Source organism: Gadus morhua, chromosome 4 (genome assembly GCF_902167405.1).
Source record: "Gadus morhua chromosome 4, gadMor3.0, whole genome shotgun sequence".
NCBI classification, from domain to species: Eukaryota; Metazoa; Chordata; class Actinopteri; order Gadiformes; family Gadidae; genus Gadus; species Gadus morhua.
Genome location: NC_044051.1, coordinates 28,425,657 through 28,445,081, shown reverse-complemented (window position 1 = coordinate 28,445,081; position 19,425 = coordinate 28,425,657). Strand labels below are relative to the sequence as shown.

General features: G+C 45.2%; 1 protein-coding gene across 3 annotated transcripts in view; it reads left to right on the top strand.

Moving 5' to 3' along the window:
- The window catches only part of LOC115541590 (FERM, ARHGEF and pleckstrin domain-containing protein 1), a 132,541-nt gene that overhangs the window by 29,796 nt on the left and 83,320 nt on the right, over positions 1 to 19,425 (top strand). For all 3 annotated transcript variants that reach the window (XM_030353374.1, XM_030353373.1, XM_030353372.1), the window contains exon 3: positions 15,373 to 15,477. In XM_030353374.1, coding sequence (XP_030209234.1) covers positions 15,373 to 15,477 — 105 coding nt within the window. The remainder of the gene's footprint in view (positions 1 to 15,372; positions 15,478 to 19,425) is intronic.

The following is a 19,425-nucleotide window of genomic DNA, read 5'->3' as shown; positions in this document are numbered from 1 at the left end:
TAGGCCAGGGGACTAGGTGGGCCGTGGTGAATGCAAAGTTTGTGTAGTTCCTCTCACGGCCTGCTGGCGGTGGTTAGATGCATAAAGTCACTGGAATGTATTTGGTACATTGGTGTATTACAATCACATTATTTTCTTCGGGGTTCGGTTAATCGCTCATGGTACCGTGTTATGCAAGCACTTGCCGCTTTTAAGTTCCATTTTTCTTAAGTATTTCCTAAAACTTTAAGTTGGTGTGCATTTCTGATTGGGACTGTGGTGTGTCTTAGCCTTAGGAGGTCAGGGTCCATCTTCCTCCTCCTAACACTCCTTCAGGGTCCTCCATATTTTAACACAACTTCCTTTGTTTTTCCTCTCTTTGTCATGGGTGTGTGTTCGTGTGTGTGTGATATCGTTGAGTATCTTCTTGCATCACACTGTTTTTCCAGGTTTGTTGTCAGCCACGGTCGTGGCTTGTTCTTTTTCGGTTGACTATTTAAACTTCTCCAAAACCAGCGAAATCCGGCCTTTTTTTTCTTCTAAATATATATTTTTATGGGTGTTTGTTTTGGTGCCTTTTATTGACAGGACAGTGAAATAAAGTTTGGAAAGAGAGAGGAGGGAGTGATTCTTGTAATTGGAAACAAAGGTGGGAATCAAACCTGCGGTCGCTTCGACGCGCTACGTGATTAACGAGCTAGCTGGTTGAGCCCACGGCACCACATGCCAACGCCGTTCTGTTTGGGAGTGCACGTCTACTTTTGGTTCGGTGTTTACGGGCTGAAACCCATCTGTTTCTGCTGATCCCAATGCGTTTGCGTTGGGATCTCGCGGTTCCAGATAAGAAGTGCTGAAGTCGGGTGTTTATGGTGTTGCGTAAGTGCAGAGAGGCGTGTGTCTCGGAAATATTTTGGAGCTAGCGAGGGAGGGAGGGAAACGAGAAACTAAAGCATTCTCTGCATTCTGTGCAATTGACTGAAACCGTGGGACTCAATGTTAGTTGTTTGACAATTATACGTCTCCAAAGCTTTCATTTTCTGTGCGTCATACTTGATGAATGACATGGGTTTCTTTGTGAAATAACAACCATTATTGAAAAACCCTCCCTGTCTTAAACTGAACCGTTTCTGTAAAGTTTGTTTTCAGAAGTTTAGCGGGATTAGTCACTCCATCCGGCTTGGATGTCCAAAATTAAACGTATCCCGGCATCGTGGAGAGAAGTACATGAGCCCTCTCTGCACTCAAATGACTTGTATCTTCTCTATTTTAAGTCCATAAGCCTCATTATCGAGACGACAACCTTTTAATATGCATTAAATGAAAATGCATTTCTGGGCTGGACGATTTTGTCTGGCACTATTCCAACCATACATGTATGAAAAATCCGCTCAAAGTGCTTTTTCTTTTCAAACTAAGAGCGTTCAGGGTCTTGTTCACCTGCTCCCACTCAGCAACATGTCCGCCACGGAGGACAAATGGTTTTAAGGGCCTGCCGTGCAAAAGAACAACCCGAAGTGAAACAGGATCTGAACGTATGGCCTCATTCTATCGGGACTCCTCTGTTAAGCAGGAGATAGATGGGTTCCCCCCCCCCGTGGTCCCAGGCTGCTGTCAGTCAGGGGACAGTGGACGATGATGGAGGTCCCGCCAGCCAGGCTACACCTGTTAATTAAAAGCCCATGGAAGAAGACGAAAACAAAAAGCGAAACGGGACACCACCACCCGGGAATCTGGTGGCCGTGGTTACCGCTTGGAGTGGTGAAGACCTCCTTGTGCAGGGTGTCACTGTCACTATATAGGGGCCACTACATTAAACCAGAGAGCAGTGAGCAGAGGTCTCCTGTTGCTCTCCACCCTGAGAAAACCCTGTGGAGGAATGTGTCTTGAAGTGCAGTCTAGCTGACAACACTTAAGTATAATGGCCGATTCATACCTTCGGATCCAGACGAAATTCGTCCATCCGTAACAAACGTTGTCTCCGGGACTACCCTTCATACCTCCGTCCGGTTTTAGCGTTGTTATGGATGTCACGCAATACATCATCTAGAGGGCAGTGACTTTCGTGTTGTAAATTACCGGAATCGACAATCGCAAACATTGCATCTGTAGAGGAGATGATTTTGCTTTGTGTCATCCGAAATCAGCAAAAAAAGGCGCAAAAATATCCAGAGTGGCAGATCCAGAGTGGCACTGGGCAGATCCAATAGCTTTAAACTTCAACAGACACCTGCCTTCAAGTGAGTTACAATTGTCAATTGAGAAGGTCCAGAGTCTCTAGGCAAATTAAATGAAGTACGAGAGTCTGGTAGGACCAGGCTATGTCTCAACCATCCTTCCCTCTTTCCCTGTTTCATGGGCTCTTCCTTGTTTAGTCACTGCGTTGCTAATAATAATATAATAGTAATTCATTTTATTTGAGGGCGCCTTTCAAAGCACCCAAGGTCACCTTACAGGGCAGTTTAAAAAAACAAAAAACAAAATCAACAATCACAAAAAACACAAGAACAAGTTACATTGAACAATTTACATGGGGTGAAATGGGTTAGATGGAATATGTCAGTTTAAAAAGATGTGTTTTAAGACGGGACTTAAAAGTGGAAAGAGTGTCAGAATTACGGATGTCAGGTGGGAGGGTGTTCCAGAGGTGGGGGGCAGATCTGCTGAAGGCTCTGGACCCCATGGTAACCAGGCGGGCGGGAGGCACAGTGAATTGAATGGAAGAGGAGGACCGGAGCGTGCGGTTGGGTGTGTGTTGATGTGTAGGAGTTCACAGATGTATGGAGGGGCGAGGTTGTGGAGGGCCTTGAAGGTGAGGAGCAGAATCTTGAAGTAGATGCGGGTTAGAGCCAGTGAAGCTGCTGAAGCTTGATTGATTGATTTTATTAATCAATCAATCAATCAATCAATAAACTTTAATGTCATTGCAGAGCAACGAAAAAGACCAGTTACATTCCGTCCAAGAAACATAGAAGACAGTGTGGGGAGACAGGACGGAGAGACTGTCAGGCGCTTGTTAAACAAGAAACATGCGGCCCGCGTTAGATAAGAAAGTTTAAAAAGCTAAACAGGAGGGTAACGAGGGGGAAAAAAAATTGTCAATACCCCAAACTATGCTCCTTTAAGGGGGGCACAGTGTAGGGATTAGCAAAAAAAAAACACCTCAACACATAAGCATCACATCAAAAACATCACAAACACATATGGGAGGGGGGAAGGGAGTTGGGGAGGGGAGGTGTCACAACTCAGACACCGGGAGGTGGACGCAGCCGACAGGCGCATCACATCACTCACGGTATACTGTGCTGCAAAGAGGGAAGGGGAGGGGGGAGGGAGTCCAGTAGGCGGTGAGTCCAGGGGGTGTGTGTGTAATCTGTCTTGTGTGCGTGTGTGTGTGTGAGCTCAAGGACTTTATAAACCTGGAGGGGGTTCTAGTGATGATGCGGGTGGCAGAGTTCTGGACCAGTTGGAGTTTGCAGATGGACTTGAGAGGGAGACCGAAGAGGAGGGAGTTACAGTAATCGATGCGGGAAGTGACCAGGGTATGAACAAGGATGGCTGTGCTATGGGGTGTGAGGGATGGGCGGAGGCGGTTGATATTGCGTAGATGGTAGTAGGTAGACCTGGTGATGTTATTGATGTGTGCTTGGAATGATAGTGTGCTGTCGAGAATGACACCCAGACTCTTAACCTGGGGGGAGGGGGAGACTGAGGTGTTGTCGATAGTGATGGAAAAGCTGTCAGGTTTTGTGAGGGTTGATTTGGTGCCGATGAGGAGAACTTCTGTTTTATTGCTGTTGAGTTTGAGAAAGTTGCAGGTGAACCAGGATTTTTTTTCTTGTAAGCAATCGGAGAGGGAGGTGGGAGGAAGGGTAGAAGTGGGCTTGGTGGATATGTAGAGCTGGGCGTCATCCGCATAGCAGTGAAAATGAATGTTAAATTTACGGAAAATATGGCCAAGTGGAAGTAGATAAATGATGAACAGGAGGGGGCCTAGAACAGAACCCTGGGGAACACCGGTAGTGACTGGAAGTGACTGGGAACTAATAAGCTAATAAGCACCAGTCTGTCACCAGTGAATAGACAGGCTCAATATCACCCTCTCTGTCCCAAGTGTTCCCCAACCTGGACTCCACTTGATCTGCTACTAATAGTGGAATTCTGCTGAAATTCTTCTGTCGTCACAATGTTCGTCGTTGTGGTTGTTGAGTTTTCCCAAATTTTCCCAAGAGTTCGAACCAAGGGGGGAGGGGGTTGTTAACATGCATGCACGCACACGCGTATGTGTGTTTACCAGTCGTTATTCGATTGACTAGACACACACACACACACACACACACACACACACACACACACACACACACACACACACACACACACACACACACACACACACACACACACACACACACACAGAACAAGGTGATTGAACGGTGGAGGTTTATTTATGGCTGCTTAGAACATAATGTGTCTACACACTCCGTGAGCACACAGCCAAGGCATTGACGGTTGACGTGATGTTGCCCTGGCAACGTGCGAGATGCGCCACACCGCCACCATGTAAACCTAAACTTCTTCCAATACCACTGAGTTGAATTGAGTACCCCAGCAAAACAAATTAATATTTTTTTACAGTCATTAAGTTTGAGTCAAAGGCGATTGTACCAGTGTTTTAAATCCCATCGGTCATATGTTTATCCGCTGTTTGTCAAATGATAAGCTTCACATAGTACAGAAGAAACATGAAGTGCTTTGAGCTCTGTGTTGGGGCCCGGTTCGGCCTTGGTGTTTTTCACGTTTCGGCTACACCAAAACAGGGTCCATTACCCACTCCTCCTCCTCCCCCTCCGGCCCAGTGAGCATTCAGGTGCATGTGAACAGCCTCCTTTGTGCTGGCCAACGAGGTGTTGAGTTAACAAACTGGCGGTTGATGGGGCGAGCGCGGTGGGGGTCTCTGCTCAGTCAACAACTGAGTTCTATTCCTGAGGCCCGGGAAGCGGCCCTGATCACCATCACCACCAAGCGGCAGGCGTGTGGCTCGACTCCCCTTTTTCCTCTTTTGCTTGTTATCTCAAGTTTGTTTTCCTAATTGGTTCACAGGGGTATTTAAAAGGGAGGTGAACCCCATAATCACAGTTATTTTGGACTAACATGTCGAAAGATATGCAAATCCTCTGTAAAACACGAGGTCTACTGCTCCCGGCGAAGCAGACTTTTCCAGAGCGGTGGTTTTCTATTGGCTGTGCCTCCTTGCTGGAGTGAATGTAGGGGGGGGGGGCAACGTTTGACCACGCCCCCCGACCTCTCTCCAATGGAACCCAATGGATGTTTTTCTGGGGTGGAAAATCTTTGGCTCTAATGGCGGTGGCCTTTAACGATCCTCGGTGGCGGGGCGGCTGTGTATGTGTTTTGCTATTTAGCCATTTAGCGTTTACGTTTCCACCCAAAGTTCCACGTTTTCCCAAATCGTAGACACGGTCCGTGTAGCTTTTGATCGTGTGTGTGTGCCGAGCCGTCTCACACACCGCCTGCACGCCCCCAGGCTGGTCTCTCGTGTGTGTGTGGTGGGGGTTGCTGGTTCGATTTCCCACAGCGCCCCATTAAGCATGGCTGCTGATGATGTCGCCAGGAAGCTGTTTTCTACACTGTCCAATCAGATGTGGAGACGTGCATTTTTGTGTGTGTGCGTGCACACGCAAGCCTGAACCAGAATCCTTCTTCTGGTATCAGAGGAAACACTCTTTTGCGTCCTGCCTGCAGGGTTAAGCTATTTCTGACATAATCCGAGCCACCTGATTGGTGGACTTCTAAGGAAGGAGGAATACTCTCCCCTCCCTCCCATATGTGTTCCACAGGGATCCTTTTATTCTCTCCTCCCTCCCGTCTCTGTTCCCTGGCAGCATTGTACACAGACTTCATTTTGTTCCTGATTTGACCATGGGTGGTGTCAGACTCAGTATGTACCTGGTCATGGAGGGTTTAAAGGGGAAGAACAACTAAAAACTATAAACAAAATGATTGTCCCTATCGATCACCTGCAGAAATCTGTTATTCATTTAGCATTTTTTAACGGTCACATGTTTCTGCACACGCATACGCGCAGACACATTTACACACACACACACAGACACAGACACAGACACACACACACAGTTTTGTATATCCCTGAGAGAGTGTTGAGTTCGGGGTCACTTCTTTCCCAGCCTGTTACTCAACCTCTTCCTGCAGGACAGCATGCAGAATTATGGTCCGTCTGTTCGTTACACTACTTCTCCTTCTCTATCTCTATGCCTTCTGTGTCCGGGTTTTTGTGTATTATATAGAAATTGTGCAATAATGATTATGCTCTCAAACTATTTATTTTTCATCAATATTGGGGAGACACAAAAACAAGCAAATCTACTCACCTTTTCCCCTTAGATTGTTTATGCACACATACACTATCCATGAGTTATATACATGGATTGACACTTTTGGTTAAAACTGTAACTCTCAACACCGGCAAAGAAGAGCAGGGCTAGTTGTTTACTTTCTGGACCTTTTTCCACAGTCTCGGCCTCTCCGTCTGGTATGTGTCCGCGGCAGTGTTGGTCAGCTCCGGGTAAACCTCTGCGCTGGAGAGGGTACGAGAGAAAGTTTGGCCTTTGGAAAGTTGAAACCGTATCACGTATTACATTTACATTTGGGGAATTTAGCAGGTACTTTTTTCCAAAGCTTACAATAAGTACATGTGTCAGAAGAAGGTGAAACAACAATATACCGCTATCGGTACAGTAAAGGGCTGATTATTGTCCCATGTTCGCGAAACGCAAAGACCACGCAGACGCTTCGACGCAGTCGTGAACCTGTTTTGGTTCTTCGTTGGGTTTTAGTGATCGGACCAATGAAAGCCCAAGCTGCTGCGTCGCCTCAACGGAACGTTACCATTTTTGGGAGGCGCACGTCAGGCCCTTGCGGTGGACGCAAGGAGGGTCCGCAAGGACGTAATGCGCCTGTAACCCCCTTGTCTTGCGTGAACCTGGGACCATAATCAGCCCTTAAGGATATTCATGGAACCAAGTGCCAAGCACTAACAAAAACAAAAAAAAATAGCATGTTTTTTTCTGACGCAGTATACAAATTAAGTTAATTAACACTGTTTAATAATTCTGGCCCTTTCTGGTAGTGACCTCAATAAAATGGAGGAGCGAGTGTATGCAATGTTGTTTTAGGTAACCTTCTCCCTAGAAACGCGTCGAGCTGGTTCCTCCTCGGGTCGAAGCTCAGGTTAACGACTCGTAACGGGGACGTCATCCAAGCTCAAAAACCAAACAAACGGGTCAGTTTCTAGATGGCAATTTCAAGAGAGAGAGAGAGAGTTCACTGGTTCACTGGCCAGTATATCACCGGTGTTAAAGCAAGCACATGTAAAGAAAAAATAGAGGAATTGGTGGAATGATTCTGGTGATAAGCCCAACAATGAATGTGGATCACGACCCAGGTTAGATTAGGAGTTGATTGATTATCAGTACGGAGTTGGAAGTGTGAAACACACATTTCACAACCACACTAGAAGCAACAGCACCATGTTTAAAACCGGACCTAACACCAGACCTTTGTGTGTGTGTGTGGACTGAAACCGAATCGTCCAAACTACAGACAAAATCGGGTTGACAGACCGCTTGTCATCACTGGCATGATGTATGTGTATTTGCATGAGTGTGTGTGTTGGAGGGAATGTGATGCATTACTATAATTAACATGCTTGCTTTAGCACCACCGCGGAGACGGATCAACACAGGGTAAGAGAGAGTGAGGGACTTTAAATATATGCTGGTTCTGCTTCTGAAAGTGGAGAAGGAACTAAAGGGGGAAGGATGGTCACTAAAATATCAGGCCAGACGGGCTAAATATATAACTGGCTCTTCGTCCTGCTTACATGTGAGAACGATTCAACGGCATCAAGACCTTGACCGAAATAGAGAAAGGTTATTCTAATACTGATGCAGGAGATGGTAAATGGTAAATGGACTGCATTAATACAGCGCTTTCCTAAACAGTGGCCACTCAAAGTGCTTTTCAATGTTGCCTCAGATTCACCCATGCACACCCATACACACAATCACACACCGACGGGAGAGTCAACCATGGAAGGCGACAGCCAGCTCGTCAGGAGCAGTCAGGGTGAGGTGTCTTGCTCAGGGATACCACGATACCACCAGGAGCCGGGGATCGAACTAGCAACCTTCAGGTTACATTTAAACTCGCTCTACCTCCTGAGCCAAATGCCGCCCGAGATGAGATGGGATGGAGACAATGAGATGTTTGTTGGCAAAGGGACCGATCTGGCCCCTGATGTTCTTTGGGTGCCAGGGGTGCCACGGGCTTTTCAACAAAACGTTACGTCTTAGACCATGAGATGGGCAGTCCCAGGGCGACTGCGATCGTTGTATTTCAACATGTCTTTCGGATGTTCTTGAGAATAAGCAGTTAATCGGACCTCCTTAAGGTATGGGTAGACGGTCTCTCTTTGTGAGCTCCAGAGGTGCGGCTATTCCTCTACTCTGTCAAGGCACTTACTTTGGCCGGTCTGACTTTCAGTAAACGTTGAAGCAATGGCGAATAAGCGGCCAAAATCGCGGGCTCTGTGCCCAACGGCTAGCGCAGATTGGCCGTGGCGACGGTGGGTGGTTGTTAAAAGGCACTGCTGTGTCTCCTGGCTCGCCGACGGGGATTAGGTCTTTAATTATCTTTTTTAAAGGGGAGGTGCCGCGCCGACTCCCACGGAGACAGCTGGGTACAGTGGGCCCGTGCCTTCAAGGCCCCATATTTGGCCTGGGCTACCAGGTTCATGTGACTCGTGGCAGCCCAAAGCCCTAACTCCTTTTTCCACTTTAGTCTAATTTTAGTGTTTGTTTTAACTCTGTTTTCCGGTGTCGTTCTGTGCGGACTCACTCAGTCTCGTAAGACCTTATTTCTCTGTGGTTCTGAGTTGAGAAGTTAAATCCGAACTTGTGTGTGTGTCTGTAAGCATGCATTGCCCTTCTGGCTAGGGCTGGGGGTAAACGATTATTTATTAAACGATTAATCGGGCGATTATTTCATAGATTAGTCGACTAATCTAATGACTAATTGGATGGTTACCTATTTCTGTTGATCGATTAATAAAAACCATAATGTATCTCAAATAAATACCAAAAAATTCTTAATAATATACTCTAACAACAGTTTTGCACAGCAAAAAACCTTCTGCTTTACACAAAGTTAAAATAAAAATAAATAAAATAGTTTCACTGTTATACAAAATGAAAGGCCAGCCGTGCTCAAATCTGCCAATGTGAGTGTGGCCAGTCTGGCCAGGCCGGGCCAATTTGCCCACTTGGAAGAGGTGTGCTGCTACGGTACGGGCCGCTACGGTACAGATGCTAATCAGCCGACACGCGCAGTCGCGCACACGCACGGCTACGCAACCTGAGCTGGATGACGTATAGTCCATGCGACGACCACGGACATAATAAAGGCGACGAGCCTTCTTTCCCATTAAACGGTAAACATATATCAAAATAAGCAACAGACTCAGCAAAGTGCGAACTGTGTTCTCTGTGTTGTTGTCCATTGTCCTCGAAAATCGTCAACGGAGAAATTTGACGTTGACGAATTTTTGATGTCGACACGTCGCTACAGCTCTACTTCTGGCAAATTAAGACCCATTGATCGAAGGCTATGAAAAAAGTGATTGTGACTTGGAAGGAACTAACTCTCAAAGCCTGGCATTGGGTTGGCTTGGAAATCAGACATGTTTTCGCACACGCGCACTGGGTTTGATCAACAGCCTCATATTCACTTTATCCCGATTTTAAGTTATTCCCGAGGCCTAGGGAGCTGTCTACTATTGACATTCATAGTGGATGTCTGTATTCATAAGGCTACAGCTAGTATTGGCTTCATTTATTCATATTATAAGGCGCTAATGTTTGTGGCACAAATGCATTCCCCTCACACGGTCCCCTTGAGAACCACATTTATTTATACGACCCCTTCCTCATAAACATTATGTTTGACCCAGCCCATCAAAGGGCCTGAGACCGCATGAGAACGCAGTGAATTCTGTTCTTTCTGCGTGGGCTTTGAGCCACATATTGAGAGCATTTGTTCTGCCATTCCAAAAATGAGAAGTCACCAGTCATGAAGAAGAAATGCTTCAAGAGCTGTTTAAAAAATTGGAGATGAACAATGTTAGCTTGTTTGATTTTAACTAGCCTTGTCTCTGGCTGCCTCAGTAGCGGCAATTCACGGTTCGCATCTCTTGCTAATCCTTTGTAAGGCTCTAGGTGCGACTGCAGTATAAAACCTAGCTTCCCGCTGTTAGCCATGGGGATCGCCAGACCCTTCCAGCCACGACCACAGCACAACAGCACAGCACTTTAATTCAACACCACCAACTTGGCTAATGTCTAGACCCGTCACTTCCTCACAGGTTTATTCGTAGGTTAATCTGAACATAGATATATTTTGTGACTCAGTGCAAACCATGGCGGTGATCCATTTCCAACATAAGGCATAATGTCATGAAACAACATTCCAAGACAAAGAGGAAGATTTTCGAAGCCAAACCCATTTTTTGGCAACCTGAGAACGGCCATTCCTACCATAGGTGGAGCCACGGTTGGACTGCCAACACAAATACAGAACATCACTTCTTACCTTCAAACGTACCCTTATCCAACCCTAGTTTATCCAGATAACTTGCTGCTGAAGAATTGTGGTTTCTCAATCCCACCACTCATATCCACGTTCAGGGGATAGTAGAAGGGTTCCATAATGTGATCCCATGTCCACAGCCCAAACTCTAGGTTTCCTTGGGTGGTGACGGTGACTTATCTGCTCGAAATACATTGGCTGCCGGACTGTTGATGGTCACCTCTTGTCAATGCCCCTTGCAGTGTAACCCACATCTCACGCGTTTTTTTGTGGACAAGAACCTCTTATCAGAAAGTCTTCTGGACGAGTCTGGTTTTCCCACAGGAGTCAATGGCTCAGGGAGGGGTGAGCTTTCCCAGGTGAAGGCTTGACGTTTGAGTGTCAATGGCGTTCAAATTCCCAGTTAGGGGGTTTAGGGGGACGCAGGGAGGGGGGGGGGTCACACGAAGAGGTCACAGTGTATAAATTGAAGGAATTATCTCTGAATGACAAGGCGCTAAAGCTCTTTAAGAGAGCGGTGGATTTGCAGCCTACGTCCATTTGGATTACACTGTATGAGTATCAGTCCAGTGGGCCATGTCGGATCTCCATGGTGGCCTCCTGGTCCAATTGTTGTTTTTATTTTGTATTTTTAAGGCATGGTAAACATACAAATCATGTGGAGTCAAGAGGCGGTGAGAGGAAGGGTATTGCATCACGATTCCTCCACCACTCCCCAACTCCATCGCGCCCCCGGTGCATTCCACCGTCTTGGGTTTGCTCTGGGGAGGAATGCAATTATCTTGAGTCTCCTCCCCAGCCTGCTTACCGACGCGGCGTGGCTACCGACTGGGGACAGCTAGCTAATTAGAGGATGCTGCTTGTTAACAGTACAGGAGGAGGGTGTGTTTTTACGCTTCAGTTTTGTGGTGCGTTTTCCTGTGGGTTCATCATACGAGGATGATCCTGAATCTCGTCTTTGAACTGCCTTTGTTTTGGGCTATTATTTATTCATTATTTGTTTTTTCAACCCCCAACCCAAACCCTTGCTTCTTTCTTTCCAAACAGGAAATTACCTATTGCCATATTTGTGAGGATTCTCGATTGGATTTGTGCTTATTTAGCTTATTTACCAGAGGTGGGACCAAGTCATTGTTTTGCAAGTCACAAGTTAGTCTCAAGTCTTTGCCGTCAAGTCCCGAGTCAAGTCCCGAGTCAAGACAGGCAAGTCCCGAGTCAAGTCACAAGTCAAGGCCGACAAGTTTGAGTTTCGAGTTTCGAGTCCTTTCGAGTCCTTTCAACAACAGAGAAATAATATTTAAGATTTGTATTTATTAAGCCTTTTTTTGGAAGAACATTGTTCAAAAACTCATTTCAAAAGTGTAAGCTTAACCTTTTCAAGCATGTCACCACTTTATAAAAGATATCCTCACTCTCAAAAATTAAATAAAATAAAATAATCTACATGTAATAGTAGCGTGCGCAGTGACGTTGAAAGGACTTTCTGTTGCTGGTGGCTTGCTGGTGCTGGTGGCTTGCTAAGCTGCGTTGAACACAATGGAACCTAAGCAATGGAACATAAGCAAAGGAACCTAAGCAATGGAACCTAAACAATGGAATGTCGTGGAGATGAGTTCCACGTAAGCAGCGCTTTGCAAATCTACAGTTATGACAACAACCGCCATGACATCACAACCCCTGCACACATAAAACCATTCAAGGTGACGTTAACAGTGAGTTTACAGTCTCATTGATATGTAGCTAGCTAGCAATTAAGTTAGCCAACAAGCTAGTGTTGGCTTTGATTCAAAATTTACCGTTCTTTGTGTAACTTCAAATGTCGGACGAAGTTCGACGTTGACGCGTCTCCATCTGTTATCTTGCCCTGCTGGTTTTTCATACAGCAATTCTTTTTTTGTTTATCACTTCATAATTTTTGTACCCAAAAGAATCTACCTTTGGTATCATTTTTGCCTACTGGCGCGCGGGTGTGTGTGTCATGTATGTATCATATAGAAACAACGTGGATCTAATTTGATTGGATGTCGTGCCGCACACAGGTGCAAAGGGAGATAGAGCGGTCAGTGTCGTGTAAACATACATTTTAATCTTTAGGTTTGAGGAAAGTAGCAAGTCTTTTCAAGTCAAAAGGGTCAAGTCCAAGTGAAGTCACAAGTCATTGATGTTAAAGTCCGGGTCGAGTTGCAAGTCTTTTTAGATTTAGTCAAGTCGATCTAAAGTCATCAAATTCATGACTCGAGTCTGACTCGAGTCCAAGTCATGTGACTCGAGTCCACAACTCTGTGATTTACTATGTTGAATGTTTATTTATAATGTCTGCACTCACTGTAACTGAGACATGTTCCTGTATACCCAAATTTAACTAACATTGGTCATCAAGCAGGAACTGTGTCCAACATTTATATCCCCTCGGGAACATGTTGCATTTACAGTCGCTCAATCTGCTTCTATTTTTACCGATATATAAAGGAGAAGTATTCCACCACATATCAGATGTAACTTTAGGACTGACTGTTGAGGATGTGTGTGTCTCTGTGTGCATGTCTTTTGCCCCTGTAATGCATGGGTGTGACAGTTTGGCCTGTGACACAGACTGACCACCTTGAAACAGACACGCGCAGTAGCCAGATGGTGTCAGACTTGGCAGACACCTTGGTCTTACTGTTCTGATTCCCTCTCTCCCCCTCTACCCAACCTAAGCTCCTGTGTCTACCACACCCAGACTTTCTTTTTCAGAATACAATGATCATCATAATTAAAGCAAGAATAAGACTGCAATGAGAAACTTGTCCAAATTCAGTTCGTATCGCTTCGTTTAAGATCCTTTTTTCATTGATTTAAACACATTTACACAATTACCTAGAGGCTTAATATCTCTACTTTCATTGTCCCCAGCCTCACTTTGATGGTTGTTGCTATGGATAGAAGCGTCTGGTACATGACTGAAAGTAAAGACAAATGTAATCCAGATTGTTACCACGCAAACAATCCATGACATACACACACGCCCTCCTGGGAGGATAAAAGGCTTCTGCTGGGGTGTGTGTGTGTGTGTGTGTGTGTGTGTGTGTGTGTGTGTGTGTGTGTGTGTGTTCTTGTATAGTGTGTGTTCTTGTATAGTGTGTGTTCTTGTATAGTGTGTGTTCTTGTATAGTGTGTGTTCTTGTATAGTGTGTACCGTTTGTATGTAAAAGTTTATAAATGTTGCCTTGACCGATGGATGTCAGATTTACACTCGGCTGTGGGTGTGTATTTGTTTTACAGCAAGCTCAGCAGCAGAGCTGTATATTAACTATTATCGGCACCGCATAATAACATTGTGTAACTTTTAAAAGGAAAGGTTGGTGCCGGTAAGTGGTGAAGGCCACACACACACCCTAGGAAAGGGTGTGTGTGTGGCCTCGGTCTGGTTGGTAGCAGCCTAACCTGCCTCTAGCGTTCCTCAGCGCGGGGTCGAAGGGTACGGGATCGTTAATGTTTGGCTCGTTAGCTGGGCCTGCCAGCACAGGCTGCCAGTTTCCGTTTGTGTACTTTCATTGTTTGTGTGTTGCAGTGTTAGGGGTGACCTTTATTATATTATGTCTATTATTTTTATATAATTAACAAATATTTGTAGATGTGTACAGCTATGGATAATTGGGATATAAGATGGAGCTATAACTGTTGTTGCCACTGTCGATCAAACTACCTATTTACTTATTTATTTTATTCATCACTCGTATATATTAACAATATAATAAATAAGGACACACTTACCAAAGTTACCACAATCCAAAACTATATATATTTTTCTTATAAACAGACATAATTCGCACCACAACAGCTACGATGTCTGGATGTTATGATGTTATGTACATGACCGTTAACACAGACCGCAAGCATATTTACAGAGAGCAAGGGAATAACATGCACAATAACATTGGGAAATGCTCCCGGGTCTCTCAAGATGTGTATCGTCTACGTCAGGGATGGGCAACTTTCATGATAAAGAGGGGCACATTTTTCATCATAACCATCGGAGGGCCACATGACTGCACACTTCAACTAAACGTGAGCTGAGAGAAGCTACACAATTTTGAATTTGGTAGATATGATTTCCTGTATTCTGGTGCATTTTTGGGATGGCCATTACCTAAAAAATCATCCAGAATCATAACCTATGTACGGTATGTTAATTGAACCAACATACATTCATTTCATGTTTTCCATGCTCAAACAGCCACATGAATGGTCAGTATTTTTATCTGTGCAAAGGGCTCACATACATCATCATTCAATGAAGTCAAAAAACTGAAAAACAGTGGCCCAACATTAAGTGCAACAACTCAATGAACTCAAACCCAACAAGCAGTTGTAGTAGATGTAGTGGCGACTTAAGTGGATATCTTTAATGACTGATATCGCTTCTAAGCAAACTAGACGCATGGGTTTGCCTTTGAATTCTATGAATTCTTCTCATCTTTCTTGACCGAGTTTTCTGTAACTCGATCAATTATTATTATTATTATTATTATTATTATTATTTTTTTTTTATTATGTGCGGGCCTGACTGAGTGAGGATGCGGGCCGCACTGAGTGAGGATGCGGGCCGCACTGAGTGCGCATGCGGCCCGCGGGCCGCCAGTTGCCCATCCCTGGTCTACCTAGTTAGCATGCTAGCAGGGTATGCCTCCAAGCTGTCTTTTAACACCCTCCATCTTCTTTGTGTTCCCCTAGCAACGGTCTCCGGGCAAGCTGCTGTTTGACCTGGTGGCCAACCACCTCAACCTGGTGGAGGGGGACTACTTTGGGCTGGAGTACCAGGATCACCGCAAGATGACCGTGAGTCAGAGAGACGGCACACCGCTCACGCACACACACTGACACGCTCACATTCATTCACATACATTCCCATTCGCACACAGACATTCAGGCACTCAATCACTCACTCAATCGCGCACATATACACACATTCACTTCCTCACAACACTCAATCACTCACGCACTGGTGCACACACACACACACACACACACACACACACACACACACACACACACACATTGAACTCGGGAGATGCAACGGAGTGGTATACATGCGTTATTAATGAATAATGGCATTGTCCACATGCATGCACGCACACACTCAAGATGGCATGGAAGAGGACATACCACTCATGTTTGTGTTTTGCCCAACAACAAAATATCACATCAAACATTTGCATTAAACAGCACACACAGGATGTTCGTCCAAGGAAAAGACACATTGACTTAATTGTTGTTCACAATATATAACACATACCTACACTTAAAAAGTATAAAGCCCTCAACATAATACGTCTGAGAAGGTATCTCACCCTTTTCCCGTCAGCAACTGAACGTTTTGGCATTCGTGTTCAACGATACCAGCAGTATTTCCATTAATGCTCTAACCACAACGCCTTGGATGTCTTGGATATAATTCATCATTGTTATTAGTAGGGATGCACCGATATGAACATTTTTGCCGATACAGATATCCAATATTAATTTTGCTGTTTTGGCCGATTACGATATTAACCGATAGCGATATATGTTTTTTAAAAAAGTTTCTGAGATGATACAATTTTGTACAGACTGAAAATCATGCAAACTGAATTTTTGAATGTCTTCCTTTATTTTCAGAACGCATTTAGCTTAACATGGTTACAGGGCTACCATAAAACATAAGTAACCAACCTTTACCAACCAACCTATACTCTAGGGCCTATATAGCATATAAACACGTTGTCTGATTACAGTTTATTTCATTTTTCACAATTTACCTGCTCTCGTTTTGAAGAATATTTACCGCGCCATTCGTTTCAATGGAAATTGCGACGGACGGTCTATCTATACTTTCAACATAAAGTGTACATATTTATAATTCGAAATTCGTCCCAGCCTTTATATCACAGATACTTTAGGGTCTATAGCATTAACCACATTGTCTGATTAGTTTAATTCATTTTTCACAATTTACTATCTCTTGTTTTGAAGAATAAGTACCGCGCCATTCGTTTCAATGGGAATGGCGAGGGTCTAGACCAAGCCTATTCAACTAGCGGCCCTTGGGCCAAATGCGGCCCCTCTTACATTTTTTCTGGCCCGCAAGAGGTTGCATGCAAAAAATAAATAAAATAAAGGAGAAACATAGTTGCATGCAAATCAGGTTTCTGTGTGTAGCCGGTGATACTAGCCAGTATCAGTATCCCACAATCAGGAACTGGCATCACTTATTCTGACAATGTTTGGCTCAACCGATACGTGTGAGTCTAGCTTTTCTCATATGAATGCCATCAGAACAAGGGCACGTTGGACCATGACCTATGAGAAGCTGCATGAGTGTCTCAGGATGAGCCAAACTAGGCAAACAAGGCAGTGCATCTTTCTCACTGACTCACTGGCTCAAAATGTCTCATATGTACAGTAGTTCTGTTTTGTGATGATTCACACAACATTGTTGAATTCTAAATACGTGCCCAAAATATGTGAGAACAAAATCTTTTATAATGATACGATTAAAAGTCAAGAAGGAAGGAATGCGTCTGACAAGTTTATTCCATGTAGTAGTATTATATATATTAAGTTAACACTAATTTAAGTATGATTTATTTGTAGTGATTTATTCACGTAGTTTTACTCCGTGTGGCCCATGAACCCCCAGTGGTTTTCCTTTTCGGCCCACTTGTTAAGGAGGTTGAATAGCCCTGGTCTAGACTTTCAACATAAAGTGTACATATTTATTAGGGGTGTGCATTGGCACTGCCCTCACGATTCAATTCGATTACGATTCACCAGGCAACGATTCGATTCAATTCGATTCTACGATGCATTGCGATGCATCAAAATTCTACTGCACACAAAAAGGCAAATCTTTTCACCTTCCACTCCCAAACCTACTGCAATTAAATGCAAGGCTTTGTCCTTTCTGACATTGTCCTTATAAAATGGAATATATATTTCATAATTTATTTTATGTTGCTCCACTTCGAGAATCAGTCTCTCGTCGTCCATGTTGCTGACCCTCTGAGACCCTTTGATTGACCTCCTGCTGACCTGGTGCCACCGGTCATGACGTTATGTTGATGTGAAGTTGTGATAGGCTACATGAGCTGAGTATTGTGTTTTATTTAGAAAATTGACCGGATGCTCTATGGCTTTTAGTTTTTCACTTCCTGCCCGGCTCGATCTGCTCTGTTGAAATTGACGCGGTTCAGAAACGATAGTTATGTTATTATAACTCTAGTTCTATGATTGTAGGCGTAGCCGTCTAGGCCTCGCCTTATGGGCTTGTCCCGTGCGCGCGCCCGCGCGTGCTGAAAATTCAAACTATGCACCTATCAGCGTGGGCACCGCCCACATTTCCCACGGTATCGTGTCTATATAACGCGGTGTATACCGTCGCTCATCCTCCACGCTTTTCTTTCAGCATTTGGAGGGTACAGCAGGTGGGAAACTAGACGGCTACGCCTACAATCATAGAACTAGAGTTATAATAACATAACTATCGTTCTATTTCATGTAGGCTACGCCGTCTAGGCTTCGCCTTATGGGCTAAGGTGAAGCTGCGAGCGGAGCCCGATCAATGTACTCCTGCTGGACCCCAGTCAAAACGACCTAAGTCACCAGAGCACATTAAGACTCAAAAAGCCAAGGAAGTGTAAAACACAACAGCTTGATAAAAAACTAATTCCTCCTAGATCAAGCAAGGCAATGATCAAGGGAGAAAAAAGTGAGTCTGTAAAGAGCTACGGAATCCGGCTCTCCAATAATGGGACTCTCTCGGCCGTTTCTTATTTGAAGAAAACGGCGGGAGTGCCACACTGGTAAACAAAACCAACAGACAATTGGCGAGCCAATAGAAAACCCCCTAGCCTGTTTTTCATTTGAAAAAAGGTGGAAGAGTAAGACTGGTAATCAAGTCCAACTCGCCCGCCGGCGAGAGGAAATCCAACCACGCCGCTTTAAAGAACATGTCTATATTCTTAAGCCGTAAAAGGGGTCCCGGACTCCAGCACAGAGTTGCCGAGTGAGCCCCTGGTCATGTCTAACATGTAAAAACGGACAAAGGGGCCGGGGGAAGACCATGACGCAGCCGCGCAGATGTCTTCCACCGAAACGCCCTTGAGTAGAGCCGTTGAAGCGGCCACGCTCCGTGTGGAGTGAGCTTTAACGCCCAACGGTGGCGCCAAGCCCTGCCGAGAGTAGATTAAGCAAACACCCTCACATACCCAGCGAGAAAACCGCTGCTTAGAGAGAGCGCGGCCCCTGCTAGCGTCGCTATAACACACAAACAACTGTTGTGTGGAGCAGAACGCGGCCGAGCGATTCACGAATAGCCAACGCCCGAACCGGGCACAGGAGATGCAACTCCGCCTCACTAGAATGAGGCGGGGGGTGAAAAGCCTTAAGCACAATATCCCTCGACCGAAAAGAACTATTAATGTTCTTCGGGAGGAACGCAGGATTAGGTCTGAGCAACGCGAAGGAGCTGTCCTCGTTTAGCAACAAGCAACTCGGGCTGACAGACAGAGCGGTTAGCTCACCGGCCCGCTTGGCAGAAACCAAGGCCAACGAGAGCGCCGTCTTAAATGACAGGGCATCCAAAGGGGCCTGAGAAAAAGGCTCGAAAGGATCCCATGACAATCCGCGCAACACGGTGGGGAGATCCCAGCGTGGTGTAAGCATGCGTGAAAACAGGCCTAACCCGTCTAGCCCCACGCAAGAATCTCTTGACCAGTGGATGGCTGAAGATCGGTCCACCATCACAGC